This window comes from Telmatherina bonti (assembly GCF_933228915.1).
Source record: "Telmatherina bonti genome assembly, chromosome: 18".
In the NCBI taxonomy this organism is placed as follows: domain Eukaryota; kingdom Metazoa; phylum Chordata; class Actinopteri; order Atheriniformes; family Telmatherinidae; genus Telmatherina; species Telmatherina bonti.
This window is the reverse complement of record NC_136616.1, coordinates 27,113,007-27,127,680: the sequence shown is the minus strand read 5'-3', so window position 1 is coordinate 27,127,680 and position 14,674 is coordinate 27,113,007. Positions and strand designations below refer to the sequence as shown.

General features: G+C 38.0%; 1 protein-coding gene across 1 annotated transcript in view; it reads left to right on the top strand.

Moving 5' to 3' along the window:
* Nucleotides 1-14,011, top strand: part of dnah2 (dynein, axonemal, heavy chain 2) — a gene marked incomplete at both ends in the record, with an annotated part of 59,328 nt that extends 45,317 nt beyond the window's left edge. The window contains 10 exons of the mRNA XM_079257814.1: nt 98-288; nt 546-737; nt 2,191-2,375; nt 3,282-3,516; nt 6,953-7,104; nt 7,281-7,395; nt 10,107-10,283; nt 12,022-12,096; nt 13,537-13,687; nt 13,857-14,011. Coding sequence (XP_079113940.1) covers nt 98-288; nt 546-737; nt 2,191-2,375; nt 3,282-3,516; nt 6,953-7,104; nt 7,281-7,395; nt 10,107-10,283; nt 12,022-12,096; nt 13,537-13,687; nt 13,857-14,011 — 1,628 coding nt within the window. The remainder of the gene's footprint in view (nt 1-97; nt 289-545; nt 738-2,190; nt 2,376-3,281; nt 3,517-6,952; nt 7,105-7,280; nt 7,396-10,106; nt 10,284-12,021; nt 12,097-13,536; nt 13,688-13,856) is intronic.
* Nucleotides 14,012-14,674: the final 663 nt, after the last annotated feature.

Genomic DNA, 14,674 nt, shown 5'->3' with positions numbered 1-14,674 from the left:
GTCACTGCTAGATTTGAACATTCAAATAGAACTGCACATGAGATAAGCTGGTATAAAAAGTAACTGGAGCTTATCAAAGTACTTTCTCACCGTCCAGGTCACTGGGTGTTTCTTGCAAACTGCCATCTTTCCCTTTCATGGATGCCTGAACTGGACAAGCTCATCAAGGAGCTGCAGGTGCAGAAGCCCCACCCAAACTTTAGACTGTGGCTTAGCTCTTCACCACACCCTGATTTCCCCATCACCATCCTGCAGGCTGGCATCAAGATGACCACTGAACCACCAAAGGTGCACGAGCTCTTTTTTATATTTATAGATATATATATATATATATATGTGTGTGTATATATATATATATATATATATATATATATATATATATATATATATATATATGTTTATGTACAGGTATACATGAATAATCTAGATGCACAACAAAAAAAAAAACAAGATCTTTGTATTCATATGCCTTATTCACCTGCTTATTTTAGTTTGAGCCATAATTTTTACACCCTCTGTTTTGCTGCTGACCCTGATGTCTTCAGGGTGTGAAAGCCAACATGAAGCGTCTGTACCAGCTAGTGACAGAGGCCCAGTTCAGCCGCTGCTCAAGACCTTCGCCCTACAGGAGGCTCCTCTTTTCCCTCTGCTTTTTTCACAGCATCCTGCTGGAAAGGAAGAAATTTCGGCAGATGGGTTGGAACATCGTCTATGGCTTCAACGATTCTGATTTTGAGGTTTGAGCTTTATTTGACACAGAAAGAAACAGTCATGTCTGCAGGAAAAGCTAAAAGAAAGAAACGCTCTGATTGGACTGAACAATTAATTGTTTTTAAATCAAAATCACAATTTAAGGCTTTACAATTAATACATCACAAAGAGTGATGTATTTACAAGTTACTCATTGCCTGATTTAGGTTTCAGACCTGCAGCCTTTACAGATTTACAAATCCACGAGCATCGGATGTAATTCTTATCGTCTTTTTACTGTTTGAGTTTTCTCTATCTCAGCCTCAAATATGTTTATATCAGATTTGCATTGTGTTCCCACGCTGGCTTGTTACTATCCACTCCCTCACAGTTGGTGAGATGAAGGAAGAGGAGGCATTTGCAGGCAGACAGTATAAAGTGGACAGAATAACTGGGAGCAAAATTGCAGCTTCAGTGTACTTGACTTTTCCTACTCATAGTCCTGGATAGTCTTTGTATCATGTGTGTGAAGTTTGTCAAACTTTTCCTGGTGAGACGGTTCAACTCCTACGACAGTTTTAAAAACACTGATTTCTGTCTGATTTTCAGATTAATGATATTTTCTGACATATTTTCTACTATCTCTGCTGGTTGGTGTTTACCTGCTTGTGTGTGCGTGTGTGTGCATTGGGGCAGAACTCACCGTGTCCTAAGAAAGAAAGCAAGTAGAGAGAAATGGCACGCTGGGGTGTCGATAAAATGAATAACATCAGACTATTTAGTTTGTATTACGAGGACAAAGTATGAACCTGTTCCAGAGGAAACCAGTGTTTTGTCCACAGGATGCAGCTGTTCATATCTCAGCTTTACGACATCGTGTTAGGACATAAAGGAGGTCATATTTTGGCCCTGCATGTTAATCCTTTATCTATATTTATGCATGAACACTAAATGTAAGATGGAATTTAAAATATTAGATTACAAACCAAATTGCAATATTAAGACTAAAATTTGCAATAAGATTTGTTCTTTTCCTCGTATCTTAAAGCCTAACTCTGGTTTTGTCCAGTTAGTGGCAACAGCTGCTGTGTGAAATGGTGACAATGATCTCCAAATAGTGGTTTACAGTGATGGATGAAAATGAATGACTGCTTAAATGTGTTACTGATATTGTCACTGTTATGTTCTAAATTACAAACGTAGATTCATCTTGGACTGAAAAATAATTTTACATCACGTTACACTGACAAATAATGTCTGCTTAGTTTATTGTTCTGTTGTGACAGGCAGAGAGATAAAACCAACAATCAACAAAAAAGCAAGTGACAACTGTAATTTCAAAATGATTTGACACGAACGAGGCTGAATCCCACATATTTTATCAAACATGCAATTCTCTTCATTTTTTTCCCCGTTTCAGTCCCATCTCGGTGGCTGGACATCTTTAGCAATCAAACTGAAGGAATTTACATGCTAATGTCAATATCTTTCTATGACCAGGTGAGTGAGAGTCTGCTCTGTCTGTACCTGGATAAATATGAAGAAATTCCCTGGGATGCGCTCAAGTATCTCATTGCTGGGGTCATCTATGGCGGTCACGTCACAGACGACTGGGACAGGCGTCTTTTAACTACGTACATCAATGACTACTTCTGCGAAGCTGCTATTAACCAGCCCTTCTTTAAGTAAGGCACTGTAACACATGTATTATTTCACAGCCACATTGTATTTCCCCACAACAGGCAGATACATTCTAATACATGTTCATAATTTAAGGTTTTTCCAACTTAAACGTGTTTTGCATAATAAAATGTTTTTAGGGGGTTAGACATTGTTTTTCCTGTAAATTCATGCAATATCCTTGAAATGGCTCTTTTTTTTGTCAAGGTGGAAGCAACCTGTGGCTTGCTGAAGCACTTTACTGTTCACAGAGTTCTAGCACCACCAAGAGGACAGTCAGATTATTACCACAAGACAACAACTCAGTCCTTCCCCCTTGTTTTCAACTTGTTATGCAAATTTTATGTTCACTCCATTATTTAAAATCAGCCACTCTCGGGAATATCGACAGAGACGTCTATGATAGGCAGGCAGAGTAACATTTGGGATGGTTGTTAAAAGCTGTGTTTAAGACCCATGGGTGTCCTCCAGTGCAATTAGCACATTGCCACTGCACGCAGTCGAGCCCAACAAAATGCTGATTGAGATATCCTCAGTACTCAAACACTTGATTATCTTTATCCCTTTTAGTCCACAGGTTTTGGATTGCAGCTCTTGAATTAGGTCAGATGAAAATAATATGTACCAGAAACTAGGTCATGGACCTTTGTACTAACAGAAAATAGCAGTCTATCGCCAGCTTTTTCTAAACACTTTTTTAATTTAATATGTGGATTTACTGTCATGGAAGAACCTACATTAAAAGGTGGCATATTATGAGTATCACAGGTTGGATTCTGTACCATTAGCTTTTCATAGTGTGTATCATACAGATGGATGAAAGCAAATGTATTTTATTTATTTTAGTCATTTTTGTGGCATTAATGGACAACTATTTGTAAATACAATTTGATCTTTCTTTATCCCTTCAGGTTATCAAGTCTACCCTCCTATTATATTCCCCGTGATGGTCCTCAGTCTACATACAAGGAACAGATCAATATGCTGCCACCCACAGAGCATCCAGAGGTGTTTGGTCAGCACCTCAATGCTGATATTGCGAGCCAGATTGCTGAGACCAAGACGCTGTTTGACACCCTGCTCTCGCTGCAACCCCAGGTCACCAGCACTGCCACTCCAGGGGCCAGGCCCAGTAGGGAAGATATGGTGAGGAATGGGAGTCTGGGGGTGTATTCTGTGTTCTGACTGCTGAAAATCACAATAAGATGTATGTAGGAGATAACACAAAAAAGCTGTTTTCAGGTGTTTACTCAGTGCCTCCTTAAAAAACATAAAATAATTTCTTTTCATGAAAAGGGAATTGCAGCAGCCAGCAGTGGCTGCTGCGGAAAATCTGTGACCAGAAGTGCCTCCACTCGCATTGGCTGCTGAACCAGCTACAGTCGTCCCTTAAAATGTATTCATACCCTCCTCTTACAGAAGGACAGAAACAGCTGCCTGCCAGCGAATTAAGCTTAAATTGACTAAAGCAATAATAAATAAAAGTTTTATGAAAATCATTCAGTATTTACTAATTCTGGTAAAATAGATTTTTAAAAAAAAAAAAAAAAGCAAACAAACATGATAAAATAATATGTAAAATCACTTATAAAGTAATATTTTGATGAACAATCTTTTGGCCTTTCCACTACAGTCAGGTGTTTTCTGTACGTCTCAGTCAGACTTCTGCACCTGTTGACAGGTATTTTGTCCCACTGTCCATCAGAAAAGTGCTCTAATTTGTCCAGAATAGATTTGTTTGTTTGTTTTGTTTTGTTTTTTTCTTCATCTCAATTAAACAAAAAAACAGTGTCTCACTAAACCACTAAATTTTCTCAAATTTTCAGTTTTTCTTTTTTTTTTTTTGTCTCCAGTTATCTGAGTGACCGTTGTAAATTCAGCTTTTCTTTATTGAAAGGGTGTGAATACATTTGAGGATGGCTGTATGTTCATAACATGTGACAGTATGGGTTTTGTACACATGAAAACAAAACAACAATCATGAACCACCTGCTAATCAGCAGTAGGTTTTCAGTTACATGATCATATTACGTTTTGTAATATTTCCAGAAACTTTGCCACCTTGTAGCTGATGACTCTTCAAGGAGGAAGAGACATTTCTGTAAATTCCCATCAGCTGTGTCTTACTTCCTCTTCTCAGAAACTGAACATTGCATACAACATTATACACAATTATATATACAGGGTTAAGTAAGTCTGGCCCCATCTGAACAGATAATGATCAGGACACGCTGTTGATCATTTATATCCCCTGCTCTCAGATGTTCTGTGGGGTAAATTTGCCTTCAAAAATCTTTCAGTCTGAAGGACTTTTAAGACATGACTAGATTTTTGCTTTTAGTTAGTCAGGCAATTAACTGTGATTAAAGCTTATGATCACTTCCATATTTACACCAATATAATTTACATAAATATTAAAGTAAACAGTTATTATGTTATAAAGAGTCTCTCCTGTTATAAAGATATTCATGCTTAGGATGTATTTAGGTTATTTTCTAACTTAATTTCTTATAGTAGATTTGATTAAAACCTTAATAGATACCTTGCAATGTCTGAACAGCTTGTCAGATTTCTCTGCTTACCTGGAAAAGACGGCAAGTCTGCGGTAATCAGGTGGGTGAAACCAACAGAGTACTGTCCTTTAGACAGTCGAGTTTAAAGCAGGATTGCCAGTTAAGACAATGATCATGTTTTCACATAATCTCACTTTCATGTTATTAATTGGAGACTGAAGAGTTAATTCACAATTGTATTCCTGGTCAACACAGCATTAAGTTCACAGAGAAGTTGCACCAGTGTTGTTTCGCTATAGTCATTAAAGCAGGGGAAGAGGAGTGACAAATTTAAAATGTAATAACTTTACATCAGATGAGTTTAACATATGTTGTTGGACATTGAACATTTTATACAACATGCAGGTGACAATAATCTGGAAACTTGGTCCTAGCTAGGTGATTCTGAGTAGCCTGATCTTTTGTTTCTTAGTTGCATCCACGTTGTGCTGTGCACGGTCCACTTCTCACAGCAGTAACATCAAAATCATCCCACAGATAAGACAACTGTCATGGTGAAAATTTCAACAGATTACAGTTGTCTATTTATCATAATTAATAACACAAAACTAAGCAATTACCGGTATAAACACTTTTCAGAAATGGTTGTCAACCTCCTGGAGATGCTTTCAGCCTTGGGTGTGAGAGTGCTCATATATGATTTAGAATCTATTTCTGCGGGGCAGAATCCTGGCGCGCAGATGGAGTCTTGCTCAGATTGGAACTGGACAGTATACATACATTTTTGTTTCACATGACAGTAACATAGCTCTTTAATTTAAAATGACAAAACAGCTCGCAATGAACAAAACCTTTACAAAACATGGCACAGACTGGCGCTACATGTGCTCCAGTTATGTCTGCTACTGATAAAAAATTTACTTTAAAAATGAAAAAATGCAAATCAGATCTAATACATTTCTTGGTTCTGACACAATTGTCCTGTAATAATAGCAGATCTAAATAATTTTATTGCTGTTACTATGCTACAGTTATGTTGCATAACTTTATACTTTTGAATGAAAAATAATATGTTAGATTGAGGAAATGTCTTGGCTTTAGCACCGCTGTCATCAGGGTCTTTGTATCTTTACATTCTCTGAGCTATGACAAAGGAGTAAAGTTAATGTCTGAACCAGTCAGTCTTTTTAGTTTCAATTTGCCTGTCAGAAAAGCAGTAATTATAGGCTTTACTTTTTTAAAATGACAAAATATTACCATGAGCAAATACTCTATTACATGTAAAAGTGAGCAGTGAGTGTGTTTTGTAATAAGGCGTGTTCTACCCACATTAATGAAGTATTAGGGTAATTGCTTGTCAGCCTCTGCCATCTGTGGACAGCAAGTTCACTCACTGGAAAGTCTGGAACTATATAATTTTGGTAGTTTCTCATAATAAGCTTAAATTTTCATGTGGAAGAAATAGCTCTTTTCTTTAACCCTTTCAGTACTATTATGTAGTTGGCAACCAAAATACCACTAATAATTCATACTGTGGTAATTGAAGGTTTAAACAGAAAGGTTTAGCTTCACTGTAAACACTGCATGAGCTCTTTATCCATTTTGAATACATATGAAAACTTCTTCCTCCAGAAGTATCTGCGTAAGAGCTTTTTCTTTTCCTGGTTTCTTTTCAGATAACATCTGCTGGGACTTTCCCAGCTTTCTAAGCCTTGAAGTATTATGTCCTGTACAACCAGTTGACGCTTTGTTACATGTAGTTTTACTCAACAGCTCACATTTTGTGTTGCTTGTGATGGATGTTCTGTCAAATCAATCCAAAATATTATTAGTAAATGTAATTGTTCATGTTTAGGTGTGTTTTCTACCAAATCAACTTGACTTTCAAATAAAACTCAAAACAATTACTTTTATATTGGTCATAAAGCCAGACATATTTGCTTAATATTTTTTTTTTATTGATCTTGTGCTTCCTGGACTATGTTTTTTTCTGTAATAGAGTATGTTAACGTATTGTACTGTTTAATGTTCTGCCAGTCTAATTAAACCAGTCACATCTGCTTCTCTAGGTGTTAGAGCTCTTGGCAGACGTCCATGGGAAAATCCCAGCATTGATCAATTATGAAAGTTCAAGGACCCTCCTTAAAGGTGACCCCTCACCTCTCAATGTGGTCTTGGTCCAGGAGATCCAGAGATACAACTCTCTACTGGACACCATCATGTATGTTCTCTCTTTGTTGTTTCCTTCTTTTGTTTTTAACTCTGATTTGTCCATGAGTACCAGCAGTGTGCCTTGATTTGTCGGTCCAGTTTCAAAGGAAATGGGAACTGAAGAGGCAACATCACACGAGGTGTGGCTTCTGCTGCTAATTTATCCCATCGTTATTTGTGTTTTAGTTCATCTTTGGTGGAGCTGGAGAACGGGATCAAAGGCTTTGTGGTGATGTCATCTAGTATGGAGGAGACCTTTAACTGCATCTATGATGCTCGAGTACCACCACTGTGGGAGAAGGTGAGAACCACACAGGGCATCCTCTAAAACACTTTATTTTGTCTCACAGATGATATATTTTTCACCATTTGAAGCGTCACTTTCAACTTCCCAAATGTTCTCATGTGGGTTTTTATGCATCCATTCTCATAATCCACCAGTGACATAATTGCAACGTAGTACATGGAAATATTTCAGAGAAATTATCTGCTGTCGTCTTTATTTCTTGCTTACAAAACTAACTGCAGTTAGTACAGTCAGGAAGGTCAAAGTGAGGTAGCTGTGTGATGAAGAATTGGGTGGATGTCAAGTAAAACTCTTATTAAAACAGTAAATAAAAGGTATAAGATAAATACGTCCTCGACAGGTTTGATGGGAGTATAGTGTTTAATAAAGCTGAGAGTCATGGCTAATGCTGGTGCCAGACTGCTGTGTTTATTTTTCTGTTAATTATTCTCACTTCATTTGCATCTAGACATTTCCCTGCATTAGCATTAGCTACACTATAGTGTTTCGGTGTGCTTCCACTGAACAGAGACCTCCGATAGTTCCAGTTCAGTCTTGCATATTAATCTTTCTGACTGGGATCTGATCAACACTAATCCAGTCATCTTCCTTCAGCCATTAAAACAGCTGTTGGCATGTCTCTGAACTCACTCACTGGTCTGTTATTAAGGTGTATTTATACATCACCCTGCCTGACTACACAGACACACACTTATTGTTCAGGTCTGTTCAACTACACTCACACACACACAGACACACACACACACACACACACACTCTGATGGGGCTCTGGCAGCATTCCAGCTGTGATTCTGTTCAAATGCTTCATTCTGGCTTCATTATCACTAGACCGCTCTTTACACTGGGGAGAGGACACAGGGGGCTGTCAGCCTGGGTTGAAGGGCTTGAATAGATTTTGGCTCCATATAACAGTGTGTGTATGTGTGTGACAGAGATGGAGTCAGTGGGGGGGGGGGCAGAATCATTTCTTTGTATTGAAATGTCTCAAGTGTTCAGAAGCATGTATGCCGATGCTTGTAAATGTATGTATTTTTCTCTGTGTGTGTATGTTTGTGTGGGCTTCCATGAAGCTGTGCTAACCTCGGTCCTCAGCCTGAACAAAGCCAGAGTCTGTGGGCTAATCATAGTGTAATAAGCAAAGTAAACCTTCCAAGACCTGATTCACTTTCCTAATAAGACCCTGAGCTCATTGTGCTCCAGCCAGCTGCTTATTACTGCTCAATCTACTGCATATATGTGTGTGTGTGTGTGTGTGTGTGTATCTTTGTTTTTATAGGAGTATTGGATAGCCAATACTACCTCCAGCTGAACGTCCCCTTAAAACCCCTTAAAAACTGTACAACTCCATACTTTACTTTTCTCTGCTTTTGGCTTTTGGCCATTTTTAAATCTTTTTTTCCTCATTATTTTTCTTCATTTCTCTTGTATCTTTTTTTAAATATTGTGGTATCACCTACCTTCTGCTCGCTGCCTTCTCCCTGGGTCTTCATGCCCATCTGGTCAAAGTAACAACAACAACAGCCCCTCATAGACTCTCCATCCTGCTTCTTTACCCCTCCATCCCTCTTATCGCCGCCCCTCCTTGGCATAGCAGCCTGTCATTAGTTCTGAGCTCACAAACCCATGGCTTTAATTTTGGCCCGCCTGCCTCTCTCTCTCTCTCTCTCTCTCTCTCTCTCTCACTCTCCAGCCATTTTTTGCCTGTTTTCTTCACAAGGTTCTGTGTGTGTATGTGTTTCTGTGTGAGGGCAGTGGGTTCAAGAGATATGAAATTAATCAGTAAATTATACATTGTCAGTTAAGCTTACTCAAATATTTTGATTGATTTTCCAAGCCTACAGCCCTCAGTATTCAAACATCTAGCTCATGTCTGTGAGGGTCTGGAAAGTTGTAAAAGCAAACAGCCAAGTTCAGCACTTACACAGATGAAACAGGTTTAATTTTATCAACTTCATTCAGGTGTAGTCAAATCTCAAAACTAAGATCAAAACAACTAGTTTGATGACATGAAGACAAAACTTTAAAACTGGAAAAGATTGTCGACATTGGTCTTTCTGGGGATGTTGAAAACAGGATGATCTGCTTCATAGACTCGCTAGTTACATCTTGTTAATGTTACCAAACTAAAATGAGTCATTATTACTTATTATTAATTATAATTTAATAATATTAATTATTATTAATTATAGATTTAAATTGTTTAAAACCTAAAGTGACTTCATTTTGTCTGACAAAGCTATTTAAAGCATGGGTTTGATTTCATGACATTGCAGAGGGCTGTGTACATGCTCTTCTGCCTGGCTCTATTTTATTATTGTTAATATCTTTCCATCTAAAACTTAATTGATCATTTCTTGATTAAATCTTTAATATCAACAACTAATTAATAGCTGTCATGGCAAAACTTTTCAGTAGCTAAACCCTTCCAGCAGAAGCCACTCTATTCTCATCTGATTTATGTCCTTTCCCTCGAGGCTGACTTTATTCTGACTGCAAAATGACTAAATATATTTCATTGTAAATCTTCACATCTCACTGGAGTTTTCAGACAGGCTAAAATTTTCTCGCAGGTCTCATGCACTGTCCTTGCATGCATTAGTGCTCTGACAAGAAAAACTTATGTGGAACTTTATGAGTAGCTGCCAACAGCTGGACGCATGAAATGACTGCAGAGCTGCCATGCCTCTTTCTCCTTTGTCCTCTAGGCGTACCCCTCCCTGAAGCCCCTGGCAGCGTGGACCAGAGATCTTTGCCAACGAGTCAATCAGTTTGCACACTGGGCGCAGACAACCCAGCCTCCCATTTTGTTCTGGTTGTCCGGCTTTACCTTTCCCAACGGTTTCCTCACTGCTGTGCTGCAGTCTTCTGCTCGACAACACAATGTGAGAGCGCACTCAGACATATGCACACAGACATATGCACACAGAGGCGGCAACTGTGTGGCATTGGTTGTCTTTTGGGAATAATAGATGTGTATTTTTATGTGCATCCACGAGGATTAATTCTTCACTGTTACTATGTGATTCTTCAACTATAGATTCAAAAAGAAACACTTCATTTTAAAGATTACAGATATTTACAAAAAAAAAAGAAACTAGGAGGCATGCTGGTTTACAGTAATACACAGCAGTCATCCCCCTGTAGAGTTAATCTCAACTTCCTGTAGCCAAATACTTCACAGCTTTACATAATGAGTGATTTCAGCTAAATGTTTCTCATTCCAGCTGTGGTTTTTACACTAAATCTTTTTCATCTGACCATTTTTAAGTAGCCTTTTCAGCATTTTTATTATTAGTAATCTGAAGAACTTTTCCATTGGACACAATCTCTGAAAGCAATATTACATAAGTTGATCCGTCTTTCCTGTCGTCTCCACCCCAACCAGTCGAGGCAGATGGCTGCCCTGCCTGAGCCGGGTTCTCCTGGAGGTTTTCTTCCTGTTAAAGGGGAGTTTTTTCCTTCCCACTGTCGCCGCATGCATGGTCAGGATGGGGGATTGGATCGAAGTCATGACTCGATGCAATCAGTTGGTTTCTATTATAGGATATGTATGAATTGGCTCGAAATAATGTGTATGTTGATTTGTGTATGTAAAGTGCCCTGTGACAACATTGTTGTGAAGTGGCGCTATACAAATAAAGTTGAATTGAACTGAATAAGTTTCCAAACCTAAAACTCTGCTCCTCAGACTCATTTTGAGGGCACATTGACATTAATATACATATAATATACACATTCCTGGGGTGGTTATTGCCTTGTAGCTTCTTGGGGCTGAGAAACCAAACCTAATAACTTTGTGTTCCAGCTCACTGCATCACATGACAGTTTCATTTTGATTTATGACGCTAGCATCTGGATATAAACACATTGGTCGTTTTAAACATGCAAAGTGGTTAATTTATCAAAGAAACCCAGGAGGATGTTATCAGAGGAAGTGAGAGAAAGAAAGAGAGAAAGTGACAGAGCAGGAGATAAGACGAGTCAACCTCAGGGTTCAGTGAAGAGACGGGATGCAAGATGGATGCTGAATTTGTTATGGATTGCCAAATTGTGTAAATATGTCAAAGTTCAGTACTGCTGCTTTGAAATTATAAGACAAACAATTAGGGTTTTTTCATGATCTGCACCATTCAGTAGTAAAAATACACTAAATAGAATGGTGAGGTTTACCATTCGCACGTCTTATTTTATACTTTCAGCCAACAAAAACAAAAATGTTCCAAAACTTTTGAAATTACATCATTATTGTTTCATTCTATATATACGTTTGTTTCATTTTTTATCATTTTATTATTTTTTATTTTATATATATATACATATATATATATATATATATATATATATATATATATATATATATATATATATATATATATATATATATATATATAAAATATTTTTTTTATTATCATTATTATTTATCTATTTTCATTACATTTTTTGGGTTGCTAAGTAGCCGCTAGACTGTTCGGTGTTGCCATAACAGCTTTGGTCAAGTTGATGAAGAACATCTCAGATGTATTCATGCATACCTGTACACATTCAGTTTATTAATTTATTTCTTGTATACCAGTTTAATTAACAGATGACTATTCCTCTATTCACTGTGTGTATTTTCAGATATCAGTAGACACACTGTCCTGGGAGTTTATGGTGTCCACTGCTGAAGACAGCAACCTCCTCTCTCCACCCAAGGTGACTCCCTGTACACACTTTTATGTTACTACGGTCATTTCCATAAAACTGCCATCAGGCCACTTTTTCTGACCCATTTTCTTTCAGTTGTCATTACTGCATCCCATCCATTATTCATTTCTACTGCTTTTATTTTCATTTAAAGCAGCAGCTGTCATGGGTCATCCTTTTTCTTTGCTGTATAATCTCTGTGAATTTCCTTTTGGTTTGTTTCTTAGTTTATCTTTCTAATTTCCATCTTTTCTACTGACTACATCCTTTTCTCATCACCTTCTTTCTTTTTCCTAACTCTCATCTAGCTTCTCTTCTTTTCCCTCCATCTCTCCACCACCTACTTATTGGTACTGCAACCCCCCCCCCCCCCCCCCTTCTGTTTTGCCTCTTTTCCTTTTTTCATCCTTTTTTTTCCTCTTTTTTGACCTTATTTTGCTGAGTAAAATGTTTACGTACCACTTCTCATCTACAAACATGAGCCAAGAGGCCCTGGTAGAGCGGTGATAGAAAGTTTGGCTCTTTTCAAAGATTCAGCTCTGGCTTCCTTGGAACAGTCAGTTCTTTCAGCTTTAGTATCACTCAGAGCTTCTATTGTAGTCTAATTCAACAATTATGAGTAATTATGAGTTCCTGATAAAATGTTATGATATACAGTATATCTTTTGGAATCTTTTGGGCATTTTTTCATGACAAAAAATCTTGTTATATTTTAATCAAATCTGGAAATGAACAACTGAACACAGAACCACACCAAGCAAATCAAGTAAACATTTTGACACTTTAAATTATCTTATTTCTTCATTATTTTTTCTGCTACACTTGTTGTTTAAATCTTTGTTCCCTGATGTGTCCAGTATACCTGGTCTATACCGCGTCTCTCGCTGTCTTCTAAGAGTCCGTTCCTTCTTTACATAGTGGTATAATCCTGGTCTTTCCTCGTATGCATTTCAACACAACGTGTGACCATCACAATAAAGTCCAGACCTTTCTAAGACACGGCTCTCTTTGACATGAATCGGATCTTGTCACTCATGAACGATTCACTACAGAAGAGCAGATATTCTCAGCTCCATGTCCTTGAGACCCACTCTCCTGCAGAGTTTTTACATTCCCCTCCTTCAACACACCTGACTCAGATGAATGGGTCAGTAGACTAATGCTTGTCAGAGATCCATTTAATTTGAATCAGGTGTGTCAGAGCAGGGAAACGCAGAAAACCTGCAGGATAGTGGGCCTTAAGGACTGGGGCTGAAGATCACTGCAGTAGAGAAAAAAGTTAAATGCAGAAACACATAAATATTGACGTATAAACATACCAAACACATTAAAAACACAGATCTAAAAAACAAACGTAATTTTTATTTTTTTCTTCAAAGCCTCATGTTCCTCTTTCTTTTTGGTCCTTGTTTGTGTCCTCACTCCCTCTGCTGCCTCTTCACCTCCTAGGATGGAGTGTTTATCAGAGGTTTGTACTTGGAGGGGGCTGGTTGGGACAAAAGCAACTCCTTTCTGGTGGAAGCTGCACCCATGCAGATGGTCTGTCCCATGCCCACCATTCACTTTAAACCAGTGGAAAACCGCAAGAAGATGTCTAAAAGTGAGTTGTTTGGGACTTTTTGTTCTTTTCATCTTCCAAACAAATGTGTCTAGACGTTTATTTCTTTCATTTTGATTCATCTTTGGTTTGTTGTTTTACTTAGCCAATGTTTCCAAGTGGTTTCTCTGACTCAGTGGTGTGTGTCTGTCTTGTGCATGTGTGTGCGTAGGTATGTACCTGTGTCCGTGTTACTACTTCCCCGTGCGTTCTGGTAGAGCAGGCCAGGCATCCTTTGTGGTTGGTGTTGAACTCAAATCTGGAGCTGTGACTCCAGACCACTGGATCAAGAGAGGGACTGCTCTTCTCATGAGCCTGGACAGCTGAAGGCTTTAACAAACACATCACTTTTTTTAAGTAGTGTTATTATTTTAAGTGATGTTTCTATTACTCTATATGTTGTTTATCAAATGTTTGATCTTTTTATGGTCATCGAGTTTTAAAGTGAAAAAGACTTTCATGCAAACCAAACAAAAGTTACACTTTGACACCTTGAATGTGGTTCTTCTTTGTATCTTTCTTCTCTCTTTCTACTTTGACTCCATTTAGTCAGCTGACGTGTAGCAGAATCCTCTCCACAAACGTTTATCAGTCTTTTTAAGCTGACCCACCTTTTACTCTGCTCAGACACACCAGTGGGGAGCTGTCTCAGACTGTGAGGTGGTTTTAATGGAATCCTGAAAACATCTGGAAGAAGCACATTTTTGGTCATATAAATGCTTGAGTGTGTGCTCATTGAATACAAACTTTGATGAGCTGTTACTTGCTTTTATCTGTTTTATGTCAGTGTAAAAGCTTTAACAAAGCACTGTCACTGCTGCAGTTTAAATAAAATCTGTGTATGATCACATGTCTGGATGCACCAGTGGAGAACAAACTGAAGATCTGTAGAAAAAGACAAAATACACATTTTTCCCCCTGTTTTTATTGTTGAAATATGTTCAGACTACCTAACTAAAACTACAGAAATCATGTTATTATTGATGTCTG